At 30.8% G+C, this 16,498-nt stretch overlaps 1 protein-coding gene across 35 annotated transcripts in view; it reads right to left on the bottom strand.

The window, feature by feature from the left end:
- Nucleotides 1–16,498, bottom strand: part of LOC117104293 (dedicator of cytokinesis protein 9-like) — an 81,466-nt gene that overhangs the window by 16,958 nt on the left and 48,010 nt on the right. For 7 of the 35 annotated variants that reach the window (XM_033245043.1, XM_033245042.1, XM_033245055.1 and 4 more), the window contains 9 exons: nt 15,060–15,083; nt 13,631–13,717; nt 12,076–12,135; nt 9,801–9,833; nt 9,014–9,192; nt 8,542–8,797; nt 8,082–8,111; nt 6,216–6,299; nt 3,751–3,831 (listed from right to left, as the gene is read on the bottom strand). In XM_033245043.1, coding sequence (XP_033100934.1) covers nt 3,751–3,831; nt 6,216–6,299; nt 8,082–8,111; nt 8,542–8,797; nt 9,014–9,192; nt 9,801–9,833; nt 12,076–12,135; nt 13,631–13,717; nt 15,060–15,083 — 834 coding nt within the window. Of the gene's footprint in view, nt 1–1,540; nt 1,685–3,750; nt 3,832–6,215; nt 6,300–8,081; nt 8,112–8,541; nt 8,798–9,013; nt 9,193–9,800; nt 9,834–12,075; nt 12,136–13,630; nt 13,718–15,059; nt 15,084–16,498 lie in introns of all 35 variants that reach the window. The other 28 variants (XM_033245068.1, XM_033245057.1, XM_033245054.1 and 25 more) reach the window with 19 other exon arrangements.

A 16,498-nucleotide genomic window follows, 5' to 3' on the forward strand; every position in this document is an offset into this window, starting at 1 on the left:
AAAGTATGTAATTGGAGAGGTTTTTAAATTAGAGGGAAAACTGTATTTGCTTACATAAGATTGAACATAAACTTATGCAAACAATTAAACTAAATTAAAATTTGAATATTATATAGATGAAATCAATTTCAAATACTTTTAGTAGTATGGTAATTGTATTGAAAATAAGTTAATTTGCATATAATTTGCATGTATAAATAAAAAATGCAGGATTTGATCACTATAGATATGCAAATTTATTGCCCAACATGTTATATGCAAATATACACACCAACAGGTTATGCTATACATTAATATGTAAAAGCTAGAAACCATTATGTTATATACCATTATATTATTAGTTGTGCATCACCTACATAATTCCCAACATGCAGAATGATATATAAAGTTATGTTTACCGTACTTAGGGATCATCCATTATTTTCACAACTGTAAAACATACATGGGGTGGGGGGGGGAGTTACTTTCATGAAAAACATTAAATGATGATCTCAGAATAAAAACAGTCATCATTTTATTGTGTAATCTATCAGGCTGGAGGATAGGAGTATGTTTGCAAAAGTATGTTTTGTATTCTTTTGAAAATGTTGAAAAAAATGGATGACCCTCTATTTGTTAGATTGGTAGATAATTATTTTTATCCACAAAGACATATATATAAAAGCAAAAAGAAAAAGGACTGTTCTAGGGGAGGAGTTCTTGTTGGGATAGAACAATTTAAAGCAAATGGTTTTGGTTTATATGCTAGTAATTACTAGCATATAAACCAAAACCATTTATATGCTAGTAATTACTACAAAGTAGGGATGTGTTCTGCTAGAAGAGGGATTGTGTTGGTAAATGTGAATGGTTTAAGCTATATACTTGCAATTACTACAAAGACACATCAAACATATATGCAGTGGTGGCACCAGCAAGGGACCCCCCCCCCAGGGAGCAGGGAGGGTCAATTTGGATATAGGACCCTTAGACTTGAAGGCAAATATCTTAACCACCTAGACACAACTCTACTCTCTGATTTTTAGGCACCTACACCACTTTGTAAAATAGTAGAGGATTACTAAAAGTATCTAAAAAAAATAATAGATCATACATAACATCGCACCAAAAAATTGTTAATAGCAGCAAGCAGTTTCATCAAATAAACTACTCTAAAAAAAAATTAAAAATTTAATCTAAAGCAAACTACAAACTATTCTTAATTTGCTAAGTGTTATGAAAGGCTAATGAAACACTGTTGAGAGATAGATGTCTACAACTTCAAAGGTAAATTCAAGTACCAAATTAGTTTTAAAGAGATCTAAAGCTACTCAAAGAATTTGCATGAAATGGAACAGTTTCTCAGACGTAAATAGAGTTTATGAATATTTATTCCACATCAAACTAAAGCAAGAAAATATTTAAAATGATTTTGTAGATTGTATAAGGAGCAAGCTTTATTAATAAACTATATTTTTGTATTTTATTAGTTTATTGCAATAAGACCACAGCACATCAATGTAAGTTTTGATGATTTTTCACAACAGTGTTCATGACAAACCTGATAATCTAAAAGCTGCTTTTGTTGTTTTTTCTGAGACAGAAACATCCTGAAGGTTAATTAAATTTTCCTGAGAATAATAGACTATACTGTCTTTGATCGGATTGCTTGGGTTTGATATAATAGGGGTGAAGCTTGCTCTGTCTGAAAAAAACATTGATATCAATCTTTAATACAGTGGGTCCTACCATTAAGGTTCAACTGATAACTACACTGCATGGCCAGGGTCAAAGATAAGAGGAGGGGTTTGGTGCAGTGCTTGCGATTCTGGCAATTTATCAATCTCAGCTTAGCAAATGACTTAAGTAAAAAAAAAGTTAAGATGTCCCTAAGCAAATATCTTAAGCTGATTTATCAAACCATCTTAGAAAATCTTAGCTTAAATATCGTCTTAGATGGCGAACGCATACAATCAACTTTTTAATTTTAAGCATTTTTTAAGTTAAGCAATATTGATAAACTTGACTGAAGCAAAAAATAAACGTAAAGCCTTTTTTCACTATGCAAATGTATTCGTGTGAACCAAAAGCGTTGGTTCATGCGAATGTGCATCCACATTTTTTGCTTCAATAAAATCAGTAGTTCGAACTGTTTCTACTTTTTGAGAAGCGTTAAAATGCGCAACCAATCAGTGCTCAGGAAGCGAACCGATGCTTTTGATTCGCGGAAATGCGCCTAGTGGAAAACAAACTTAAGACGAATTTAAGTTGATTTCTAGTTTCATAAATCCGGCACCTGCTTCTCAACGCTGTATATTTTGCTTCTGTCCTTGGGCAAGGCACTTTACCTATGGTTGTCTCTTCACCCAGGAGTACAAATAGGTATCAGGTAGGTTCAAACACAATATGCGCTGATTACAGCTGCAATATTACGGAATCCTTCGCAGGGGCATTCCTGATGACATAATTAATGTCGAAATATTGAATCCCGACACGATGGCGTGCATTTCGATACTTGGAGTACGTATTATGCTATTAAGCACTTTGCACTCAAAGAAAAAAAGTATAATACACGATCCAGTGATGCTCTTAAGGTCAAAAAACCCAACACTACCTATAAGGAGAAAAGTTTCAGTCACCATGGTGCTAAGTTATGGAACAATCTTACAGATGATGTAAGAACTGCACCAAATGTCAGAACCTTCAAAAAGCTTTTGTAAACTAAAATTAACAAGTGTTACTGGTGCATGTTCTTTGAACCATTGTATTTTGTAAATTGTGTATTTCACCTGTATTCTTTTCCTTTTATCGTTTTTTATATTGTTATAATGGCATCACAGCGTTGTTGAAAAACACCCTTGGGTGATACAAGCTTCCGTGTGTAAATAAAGATTTTTTTTATTATCTTATTTGAGCTGAGTATGTGTTCCATATGCATTTGATCCAACGACCGGGGGTAATAATGCGAAGCACTTAGAGACCTTGTTGGCATGAAGCACTATGCAAGTCTAACATATTAATTTACTAATATTAATAATCAGAATCAAAATCAAATTTACAAGGGAAACCTGTAATACATAAGAACCTCAAAAGATATAAAAAAATATAATAATATGCTTTACACGTCTTATAGAAGAGGAGTATTAGTAACTAAAATAATCAATTGTGGTAAACAAAAAAATATTACAAATCAAAATTTATAAAATAACTTTCAATTTCAACAAAAGAAAATATTTGCTACCATGATTTTTGCGAATGGCCAAATACTTCATGAGAAAATATTCTATTTGTGTTTAGATCTAAAAGTCCAAATAAAAATTTCCTCTGGAACACCAACACTAATTATTCAATTATTTTTATCAATAATTAAAATAAATTTTTTTGAAATTATATAATTGTTAAAAAATGCTAACCAGTTTGATCATGCAATGCAATATCATATTATTAGCAGTCAATATTAAAAATGCTCTTAATTTTAAGGGTTGACTCTTATTGTTTATTATATGAATACTTGTAAAGCGCTGTGTCATTTGTCTACAGCACTTTTTTTCCACATGCAGTACTTACTCATTGCTATTAGTATATCATGCAAGTTTAAATTTACAACTACATTTGTGCTATATACCAAACATTTGATATATCCTATATGATTACATTGGTGAAGTGAAATCAATAACTAGATGCTATCATGAAACGTTTGGAAGCTGTTATCAGGTGAAAATTACAAAAAAAAAAATTTAGCTTTAAAGGAATTTGTTTTGAGCATCGAACCTGGAAGACTCCACGATAACCTATATTTAGATTTTTCACTTTGAGACCTAGACTTCTTCTCTACACCGTTGTTATTCAGCCCTATAGGGAATGTAAATTGAAGACAATAAGTATAGCTAAAGGTTTTCCAAAACTTTGGATGACAAAGATAAAAAAAAGGAACATTCATTTGGTAAATTAATGTTCTGAACAGTTTTCAATACTAAATGAAATATATCAAATTGTCAGATTAGAAATCAAACATGTTCTTAGCATCATTGAAACACAGCTGTGAAAAGTGAATTAAAACAAGAAATATAATATAAAAAGCAGATACACATCTCAAATTATATACTGAAAATATTCAGTAGTGAATCTGCAAAAAGTCATATATAAATATAATTGATTGGGAATTGAAGTTCAATATTCATTTAAAAAGTATGATTAGGTGCAGAGTTGCTACCCATGAAATTTCCAACAAAGAATATAAAATGTCTTGGGCGAGGTGGAGGGTTTGAGTAATGTGGCAGTTAATAGACAAATGCAGTACGCTCAACATCAACACCTCTGTCCAAACTCAAATGCTGGTTATGTTAGGATCACAGGAAATGAATATCCATCAATGTTTTATTGACTAATTGATTGATTGATTAACTGATTGAATGATTGATAGATTTGGCAACAAATTAAAGAATTTATTAAGTAACTGGTTAACTGGTTGATTAAATGAATGATTAAATAACTATGTTAATGATTGATTGATTGATTAATTAATTTATTGGATAATTGATCTTGATAACAAATTCATCTGTTAAGTAATTAAATACATAACTGGTTAAATGATTGATGAAATGAATGATGACTGATTAACTAATTAGTTAACTGATTGATTGGTAGATTTAATAATTGATTATTTGGTTGATGAAATGCAGTATTTATGACGGGATCCAGTCTATAAAATTCATCATCTTTATGATGACATCATCACCAATATCATCACCTCCATTATAATTCTAATGATCACGATCATCATGATCATTATCATTGGCTTGTGCTGGAATCTTCCAAAATTCGGAGGATTGTTTTTCTGATGCACAATACCTAGTATACTGTCATTATAACATAAATAAAATAAAATTCTTTACAAAGATTAGTAAACCTATTACCTCAATAAACAAAATCTAGCCGCTACGATTGCCTATGGCCTAGCCTTAACTTATCAGCAAATCAACTAATTCAGGTGGATTATATTACTGTTTGAGTATAATACGAGAAGCCATTCAGAAAATATATAAAATTATATTCATATGAAGATGACATAACTGTTATTTGGTCACAAATAAAGTCTATTAATCTAAAATGCCAATCAATGTCAAAATCTTCATCAATATCAAAATATATTATTTATAAATATGAGTGAAGTGCATAAACTTAATATTACTGAAAAAATATAATATAAAGGGTCATCCATTTTTCATTCTTGTCAATAGAGTACTAAAAAAAATGTTTTTCTGTAACCACCTTACCTCTCCCAAAAAAAGTACATAATACAATGATGAATGTATGAATAACTTTTGAGATCAAAATTTTTTTCATTTCCATGAAGGAGTACACACATCATTAACCATCTCTCCCCCTAGTACAGTATATTTTTTGTACTCTTGTGAAAATTATGAAAATAAATGGATGTCCCTTTAAATGAATGATTGTTCCAATGTAGACAAATGCATCAAACACAATAGCACATCACAACAAGCTGCGTAAATGAAGAGGCAACAAATTAACAATGCAATACTTGAATAGCCACAATCATAGACAACTAGGATGACTTAAACTACAAAACATTCCAAATATTACCAATGCATTATACTCTTAATCAATTGGTGAAGAAAAACACTGTTTTCACTACAAAAGCTATGAACCCCCACTGGCTAAATGTTTAACACGCCCAGAAATATTCATCTGCATATTCTATTTGCCAGGACCATGGACTTCAGTCAATCAACAGGCCAGTTAATGAGGAGAATATGTCAAAAAGCCATCAAAATACTTATTTACATCCACCACGCTGGAATAAATTGAGACTTTGTCTTGTAACGCACTGGGGCCTTACGTGGTTAAGTGCACTAAGGCCCAAAGAAATTTTAGCATAAATTGCATGGCTGGCTTTTTCAACAATTATAACCAACAATTTGTTTCATTCTCAATAAACTGTATCATGCTTTTGTAGTTTATGTTTTTTTGTTTTCATTGCTTCGGAAATTCCTTAATTTTCATTTTGCATAAATTATATTCTTTCCTATACTTATAAAATTATACTGTTTTTACCGTAATTTGACTGTTGGTAATTCACATTTTTCTGAATATTTTTATGTCTTCACCAATCGATTAAGAATATATAACTTTAGTGTGACAAAAATCTGAGATGTGACACTCATGCTTCAACCAGCGATCCGAGTGCAGCGATATGCAACAAACAAACAAACCTGAGGAACTCATGCGCCTCAATGCTGGCGAATCAGATGATACGTTCAACACGTTTATGTTCGATAAAGAGTAATGCCGTGATCCTAAATTGGAGGAAAGTTATCTTATGCATAAAAAATTCTACTGAATTCTTATCATGCTGAGCAGTGGCAGATCCAGGAATTTGAAATAGCGGGAAGTCAGATAGGGACTTTGACAGATGGAGGGTCTAGATGACCTTAGTCCCCATCATGGTTGAGGCTGAGAACCTAAGAAAATTTATGATGATGGCACCTCTAGCCTCTAGATGACAGTGAATGGCAGTATCAGATTTTTTTTATATAATTTTCTTTTTCTCCTCCCACCTTTTTTTACAATTGTATAACATTTAGGAGGGGAGAGGGACGGACCCCCTTGAATCCGCCACTGCTGTGTCAGGATGCTATATACATTTCTTATAACATATCTGTTGCTTGTTAACATGACCTAACAATGTCCTTAGGCCAAATAAAAAAAGTTTTTCACTCGGACTTACACAAAATTAAAAGTGAATGTGCATTTTAGTAAACTAACAGATTGATTGTTCAGTGACAGATACAATATATGTGAGACCTTTTGGCGTAGGAGTTGTGTAGAACTTGCAAATTTAGATTTGGGATTTTTTAATCCACACTGTTCATTCACTTGTGTCCTAGGGGGCAAGGCAGTTTAATTATGATATCTACACTAAATAACTGGTATGTATGTGCAGAGTATTATATTAATTAATAATAGTGGGTAAATAATCGAAATATTTAACATTAACAAAGAGTAAGCATCACATCATAATTCAACATTAATGTGAGTTAACACATCGATATTCAAGTAAAAAATATTACACATAGTAATATTAAAAATCAAGTCCACACTAGATATATTTGAGAATTAGACATAAAAAAAGTTTTACAGGATAAGAGAATATTTTCACAAATTTTCACATTTTCAAAAAATTTCTGCTTTGCTGAAAGAGTACAAAATATAATAAACAAATTAAAAGTATAGAATCACAGCACAACCTCACAAAAAATAATACATATCAAATTCAACAGTAAGCAAACCAAAATTTGGAAAACGTAGAACCTGTTTACACTTACAAGGCCCACCTTTGGATTACTACATTACTACAATGCCTCTAAGCCACCACTTAACCAGCCACAATGCCTTTAATTTATGAGGCTAGTACCTTCTGTGCAGTTAGTTCTAAGGCTGGCCTACGGTCGTCTGGGAGGTGCTCCCTCTAACACGGACTTGCATGCGATATTATTATGGTCATGGTATAACTCTATGAAATATCTACAGGATGTTGATCAGGATTGCATAGCATTGAATGTGTAGAAATATCAGTAAATATGTCCAGAAAATTCATGAGTTATGTTACTTTTTGGAACATTTTTGAGTGCATATGTTTAATAGACCTTTACGGAGTGTTAATCAAAATTAACGACTCACCAATCAGAACAGAGCCAGGAATACACGCATGTCTAACAAGTACACATGTTTTCCCATAAACGCACATGTTCGCGTATGTTTAACACTGTCGTTTTGTGGGACCTTTGCAACAATAACCTTAGAAGAACGGTCCATTAAGGATAAGAAAAAAATGGAGCCGTATCATATGGCTGGAAATTGCATTAACATGCTTACTGGGATTTCCGTAAGTGTAAACAGGGCTAAATTAGCAGAAAAACAACTATTAAAAATTTATTTACTCAAAACTTAGAAGTAAGAAAAAAACACAGTTACATTTTGGCCACTATAAAAATGAATAATGATTGGCCAAATAATGTGAAAACTGAACAACATAAAGAAATTATAAAAAGTAAACTTTGGTACACAGACTTAGATACCTGAGGGAGCTGCCATGATATTACTCTGATCTTAGAAACAAAGGGAAGGAAAAAAACATGATATGAAAATCATAATAATGAAGGGAAGAATGATAACACTGGAAAAAAGAAAATTGATCAATGTGATAAGATAATGAAACACTTTGAACATTTAATAATTTTTATAAAAATAAAATGTTAATACATCTTTTTAATGGAGTCTCTAAAACACAATCCACTAAAATGTGTTGGTTACATATATGAAGCATGGGTAAAAACAATTACCAAAAAAAAAAAAAAAAATAGATCACAGCACAACAGAAAAAATTATGATAATAAATATGATTTCTCACAGAAAAAAGCCAGTACTATCAATGAAAAATAATCATTTTGAATACTTTATTTGTCCATCATTATCATAAAATATTACAATAGAAATCTGACAAAATAAGTATAAATTATAAAGATGTACAATACATACCTCTGCCAGCAATGGCATCCAATACAGTTGAGTCACGGTTTAACGACCTTGACTTTGAACTGGACATACTTCCATGGCGCTCATGTTGTGGACCGTCTGGAAGACCGGTGGTGATCTCCGCCATGGAGGCATCTCCATTCAGGTGCTGACCAATAACAGGCGTGCTGGGCACATCTCGGATATTCAGGCGAGGAGCATTTTCCAGGATGATAGACACAAATGGAAGATAGAGGGCACTAATTCTAGCTTTGTGTTGCTGGAAAAATAAATAAAATACAACATTTTTTAATCTGTTAAAATATGGCACAACAACCTTAACGGATCCAATAAAGTAAAACTTGATGTGATAAATTGAACAGCTCTCCTTATTGACAAAACTTGTTAAATTCTGAACATTTGTTACATAAATAATAAAACTATGCCTAGTTTGCCTATAGGAATCTTGTAATAACAATAATAAATTGTTGTTTACCTTAGTAGAGTAGCGATCATCTGTGCTGTGTTTGGCAAGCAGGTTACGTACCACACTGATGCCCATCTGTCGGACATCAGGTCCTTCGTGAAGCGTAGCGCCGACTTCACGTAACAGGATTCCCACCAGGAAATGGTTCTGGCAAAACTCTTCCGTCAAGGCATAATCATACTGCAAATCTTTATCAAGAAATGTATAAACTTTTTAATTTCCAAGCACATATATGCTTCTTTTGTATATCTCTCACCACAGGAAATATTTGGTTCCCAAAATCTTTCCTTTTACTTTTTTCTGCTTGAATAATTAAGGATAGAAGATTTTAAAGGTATTGCAGAAGGGCAATGCAAGTTATTGATGCATTAATTGCAGATCTAATTGGTCAACAGTCAAGAATATGAAGCCAAAGCATTAAAAGTTCAATAAGATATGCAAATTAGTATAATGAATATGCATATGCATATTTCAGCCTCATTAGCATTTTTAACAATGGAACTTCACATTAGAAAAAATTTTAAATTAGAATAAGTTTCTTTTTCATAACAATATCTTAAATAAAAAGCAAAATCCGGAAATAAAAACATTAATAGTATACACAATAGATTCACTTATATCATGGCAGAATAGAGAATAATGCAATTCCAGACTTATGATCACTAGTATTTTAAACATTCATTTTTTTTGTGGAAAATAAAACATATCAATTTCACACAGAAAGGTTTTCAAACAAAAGATGAATCTGTGATGCAAGTATAGATAGCAAAGACTGAAGCATGATGCGAACACAAACCTTTGATGGCGTTCTTACTGCTGCACAACGACACTGCGACAGAAAGTGAGAAAAGAAGTCAGGGCATGCTGTGCTGAACATAAGCAGGCAGATTTTATAATACAAGACAGCATTAAGTTTTATAATTTGTTGATATATGTATGTGAATATAATTTACAAATCAGAGGCCAAACAATTTAAAAAAAATGTTTCTTGTTTTATTTTCCATTTTTTTCCAGTCTTCCATTTTTTTAAGTCTATGCAAGGAAGAACACCCAGAAAATCCGGAAGATAACCTGCATACCTTAGATACATAACTCCGAGTGGGGCCTTTTCATTTAAAGTCAGGCTCTGGAGGAAAAAAATTTTTTGATATGTTGTAGAATTGATTTTTCTAAGAAAGAAAAAAGTTGTTTGACGAAAAACTAAAAACTAGGGGAATAAGGTGTAAAAATGGGCAGTTACGCCCCTTTTTCCCCCAGTTTTTAAATATTAAAAAATCTGTATCTCATTCACCGTTCCCCAGTTTTTCGTCAAACAACTTTTTTCTGTCTTAGAAAAATCAGTTCTACAACATATCAAAATTTTTTTTTCCTCCGGAGCCTGACTTTAAAAATCGATAAGAACATGTCTTTTTTTTATTTGGCCTTATGTTTGATGCTGTATATAATATGAATGATTACTGATAATGATACAGAATAATTTGATATGTGAAAAAAATATTGTGAAAAACGTAATCCCACATTCTGACAGTCTCTATATCAGCTTATTAATGAAACAATGTTGTTATACCCACTGGATTATATAAGTCTTGTGAATGAAGATGATACTGATAATGGTGGTGACGACAACAATGATGGCATGATGATGATGATGATGATGATGAAAGTGTTGATTGTGGTGAGGATGATGATGATGATGATGATTATGGTGGTGGTAGTGGTGACGATGTTGATGAAGATGATACAAACGATGATGACATAATGATGATACAATGATGATAATGATATCATAAAATAATGATAATAATAAAATGATAATGATGATGATGATGATGAAGATGATGATGATGATGAAGAGGAGGATAATGATGGTGATGAAAAGGAAGATGATGAAGTAGATTGTGATGATGATGAAGTAAATGCTGATTATAAAAATGAAGTTGATAATGATTATGATGATGATGACAACAGTAATGAAGAGGATGATGATGTTGAAGTAGATGGTGATGATGATGAAGATGATGATGATTAGAACAATGAAGCAGATGATGATTATGATGATGATGACCACAGTAATGATGAAGATGATAATGATGATGGTGATGTTGACAATGGTAATGACAAAAATTATGGTAAATATGTATCAATTATAACAGTATAGACAAATAAGCTTTTCAAATAAAAACACCAAAAGCAAATATATACAGATAGCAAGCTGATGTGCATAAAGTAAGAATATCATACAACAAATAATTATACAATCAAAGGTTAGAATGAAAAATAATCAAATATATTGTTAAGTAAATGAAGATTTTAAATTAACTTCAGGTAACTGAACAACCTCTACTGTACCAATAATATGTGTTACAATAGTATATGAACATACAATACAAAATAAATGATATCATATATGAATGAAAAAATTATAAAAAGGATATATAACAAATATATTGAAAAATGAATAAAGGAAAAAAAAGAAAAGGATGGATATTCTAGCAACCAGATTATTAAAGATATTATTAAATGGGATAATTTACAGTTGTTTAATCAATCTAGAGGTCTGTAGGACTAGCCTAACAGTTTTTAATTTAGTAGGTCTAAAAGATCTCTATGAGAAATGGTTGGCCCACACAGCAAATAACTGTTGTTCATTGCTATGAAGAACCTATGTTGTGTACTATGATATTCTGCTGCTATGGTGATATAAGAACTGCTATGGTGATAACATACATGTTTCTATGGTAGTGCAAGAATGTTGCTATGGTGATAATAGTTGCTTTGGTAATAGGAATAGTGGTATACTGGGATTTTAAAAGAAATATTCTAATAATCCATAGCTGTGCTGGGAGGTACTTTGACACCCTCTGTTCTTGGTAAAGCTGCGAAATTTAATGTGGCTTTCAGTGATATATTGCATAGTCATGTGAAGACACAGCCACCATTGTTTAGGAAACCATAGCTGTGCTGAAAGGTTTTGTGGCACCCTCTGTTCAATGGTGAAGCAGTGATTTTCCATGGAGGATCAAGTGATTAATGCATGGGTGTGTGAGAGACTTAAGTAATACCCTACGCACCGGTAGCCCCATAATAGAGATGTTGGTTCGGAAAAGAATATCTGTAATCAATAGATTGACCTGAAGAAATTGGGAAAAAACATGACATTCAGAAAATCACCCCTCCTTTAAATAAGATATTAAATACTAATGGCCTTCTTGAACTGCTAATTAAATAACAAATCTGAATATAAATAAATTATTTGGTATTTCTGAAATACTATAAAAAGTGAAGAAAACACTTTTTAAAAAAGATTGTAGATTTAAAGGAAATTCAGTAGAGTGTTACATAGGTTAAAATTGATTTCAATTGAAAATTGTTTGATCTAATTTCCCAACTTTAGATTTTCATTGTCTTCTGTAAAATATGCTGTTATTGTACTATTAATGCCCATGATCACTGAACTAGAAATTATCAAAAATTAAAATTGAGTTTTAACACATTAAAACTGGAAAACCCACCAATAAAAAATATCAAAGAAAATCATATAAGAACACAAACTGTAAGTAATATCAAATAATAAATATGCATTTAAAAATCTTCTAAAAAAACAATACAAATAAGAAAACTAAAATAGCAATTCGAAAGATGACCTGATATTTGAATAATTCATAAAGTATAAACTAAAAGTAAACTAGAAAGTAATATTGATAAAGATGGGGACTATTTCTGTATTATTTGTTGTATGATAAATTAATGGTCAGAAAGATAACATTTTAAAATTAGTTTTAGTTGATTAATTCGAACACGATCATAATTCCAAAAATCCAAGCTATGTCACTCAAGATAAGGTTTTACTAAGTACACTATAATAAAACATGATATTAAAATAAATTGTTAATTACAAAAAAAATGGGAAAAATATGGAATTAGAGAAACAGAACAACAAATGAAAGAACAAGAGAATCAGGAGTGACATTACAAAGTTACATCTAAAGTATTTAGGCCTCTGAAAGCCCATGTTTGAATAAATCTACTTCCAATATTATTCTAATCAAAGTAAAATATATTATAGCAATTTATTCAGTATTATTATGGATAATATGAATTGAATGAAACAGATAATAGAAGATGATTCAAAATATTAACTCAAGTTTATGAATAAATACCATATACAGTAAAACATAAATATCAAATATAATTATTATTATTATTATCAATGTATATAAAATAAATAAATATAAAAACACTAAAATAAGAACCCCAAATAATAAGAGTTAATTTTCTTAAAGCATATAAAACTTAAATTTAATTTAAGCTTAAATTTGTGTACAGTATTTAATTATTTGCCAAAAAAATCTTAAATTTAGCAGGTCTATAAACCTTAATGCAAAAGGAAAACACCAACAAAAATATGAATTAAAATGTTAGGATTTGATACCTCCAAAGTAATGTTCCTGAATTTGCATAATACCTGAATTAATAATCAATATATACACATCAACAGAAAGACATTCATATTAATTCCATGCATTATGGAAGCAACTAAAGGTTTTTGGTATTACAATCCCATCATGCCTTGCATGTTCATAAGCATTAAGTGTAGTTTTCACGAGGCAAATATTTTGCACTCACCACGTAACACTTTCAGATGTTCATCGTCGCTAGGGTCGCGTGACTCTTCGACGGGCTCGGTCACAAGTACCGAGGGTATATTGGAGTCTTAAGTAAAATTTCACATAAATTTATTCTTTATTTAAATTACGGTATTTACATTGTTAATAATTTGTTTCTACAACCATTACATTTCAAGGTAGTCAACAATTATTTAGAAATATTAGAAAACATGTCACTGTAATAATAATATTGATTTTAATAATTAAAAATATTAATAATAATGATAAATACATTAATAAATAATATATTAACAATGATAATTAGAAGAATACCAATAAAAACATGAAAATAGCTTCTTTTAATACCTACAATGTTAATGGTCAAAGTATTAATACTGTTTGTACTGTACTACTAAAAAAATAATATAAATTATATATACTATCGTTTCAACTTCTGAAATAACAATCATAATTATCAAATACAACTACCGGTATTCATTCTAACATTCATTAGGATTATCAATACGGCTTTCTATTCTAATTAAGAACTGAAGATGATGTCAAATGTCAGTGATTAAGAAGTTTGCATAAAGGTAATTCAAACATGCATAAATTCTAAATGCATGGTTAGTACACTTTACTGATAAGGGTTATTTCAAGAATAATAATCTTATTATTATTACATTGTACCAAAGAAAAGTATATTTCTAGTTAAATAGAAAAGATTAATACTCATTAGCAAAGTTATTTTTATATGACATGTTTGTCAGAGCCAAAATGATCCTTTCTTTTCAATTAGTAATCTGAATAATAATTATCCTATGTACACAGGTCTACTTATACCGATGTAAATATACAAACAACAACATACAGTACAACCTCACAAAACATTTGAACATGACCACAACAAGAGGCAGACCCAAGTTCATTAAAAAAAGGAGTAGAACAGGGAGAGAGGGTATGAGGCAAGATGGAGGAATAGTTCACAAGTATGGGTTCATCTTTTAAAAGATGATTGTTCAAATGTACGATGGAGGAAATTCCGAGATCTTTTGGAAATTAATATGATGCCAGATGGGGCATAGTTTATAAATCTGAGGTTCTTTTTCAAAAGTACTCCACTATACGTTGTTCAATTTGCATAACCTTATAAAGGTGATTGTTCAAATGCACTATTAAAGGAAATAATAATAATACAAAAAGTTGGGGGGGGGGAAAGGAGGGGATGATAATTTTTTTAAAGGGATTAATGTGAAGGAGGTGGTGAGTGGGGACTTGGAATCTGCCACTATAACAGAAAAGGAAGGAAAAGAATTACGGACACTAAGAGTTAGAGATAAGTTGGCAAACAAACTGAATAATTAAATGTACTGAAGTAAAGATATATGATTAATATAAACATTCAACATTCAATATATGGATGTGAAGAAGCATTCCAGATGGCCTACCATATTTTTTGAGTCCTGAGTAAGCTGTTGGGATATCAAGGGGAAAGAAATATGGAAAAAAATTATGTATGAATTATCATCGATGCAAAGGCTGATTCTAATGAGAAATGCAGGGAAAGTTATTATATCAAGAAACTTAAATAAAAGAAACATTATTTTCTGAGAACTTGTTTGGTTTCCCTTTAACAATTAAAATAATTTACATTTGGTCTCATTTGCATGTACTAAATAGAGGGTATTATTGCACTCATCTAAAAACCAGTGTTGTTTTTACGCAAACAGACACAGTTCTCCCTCGAAAGACTTCTCCAATTGAAGACCACCATTCTGCAGACCAATATGAATATGTAGTATTTATCCTCATAATAATAATTGTTTGAACTAAAGATCAAAACACCTAAAGACCATGAAAACCCAGGTCCCAAAATTGGTTTTTAATTGGAGGAGACCTCTACACAGTAATATTAAATTATAATTATTAAATAAAAGGATATTTATATTGCACCCATATCCACCAAATATGTGAGATGATAGTACAGTAGTTAAAAATAAAAGAATTTCAGTTGAATTTTTTTATTTATCTCACTATATTTTCATTCTATTAATAAATCATTTTTATGTCTTTACAATGATTTTGCATATTTGAAGCCAAACCACTGTATTTTTTATCAACAATATAATTAGTATGATCTCTACCTTCCAAAACAATTTATAATTAAATTTGATATGCCTAAACACATTCACTATTAGATTTAGATTATTTAACTTGTGGGATATATAGTTTTTGACATACTCCTTTTCAATTCATTCATCAATTTATTTCATTTTGTATTTAATTGGTTGAAATAAATAAATATAAATGTCAACTCTCTCATTAGGTATAAATGTAATTGTTGAAATATGGGAAAGAAACATTCAATGTGCAATACAGTCTAATCTATTCATGCCTCCAGTGACCATATATAACCATAATGCTCTCTACATCTACCGGTATTTTGACATTTGAACAAAATAAATGAGTACCCTGTATACAAATGATACTGGACTCAAAATCAATCACAATATCAAACAATCAATAAAGATATAAATAAATCAATAAATATATAGTGCAAAAATTAAGTCTTGTATGTATTAATAAAATGAGGCAGGTAGAAAAAGAGAAGGTTGTGGCAGGGTGCAATTAAGTCACTTGAGGGCCTTTCTTCTGCAACCTGGCAATAACATAGTTCTGAAATATACATTTCTAGAACCAAATCTGCTGAGGATATACTTATCATGATAGATTGTTTTTCAGCACAGTTTGAATGGAAGGGGAAATTTCATTAGTTGATTGATTATTGATTGATTGATTGATTGATTGATTGAATGTTCATACCATCAAGAGATAAGTGATTTGAAGAGCATCTCACTAGCACCTCATCAATATGGATACAGTGGAT

This window comes from Anneissia japonica, unplaced genomic scaffold (genome assembly GCF_011630105.1).
Source record: "Anneissia japonica isolate Jap-2015-1 unplaced genomic scaffold, ASM1163010v1 scaffold16607_len328336_cov185, whole genome shotgun sequence".
NCBI classification, from domain to species: Eukaryota; Metazoa; Echinodermata; class Crinoidea; order Comatulida; family Comatulidae; genus Anneissia; species Anneissia japonica.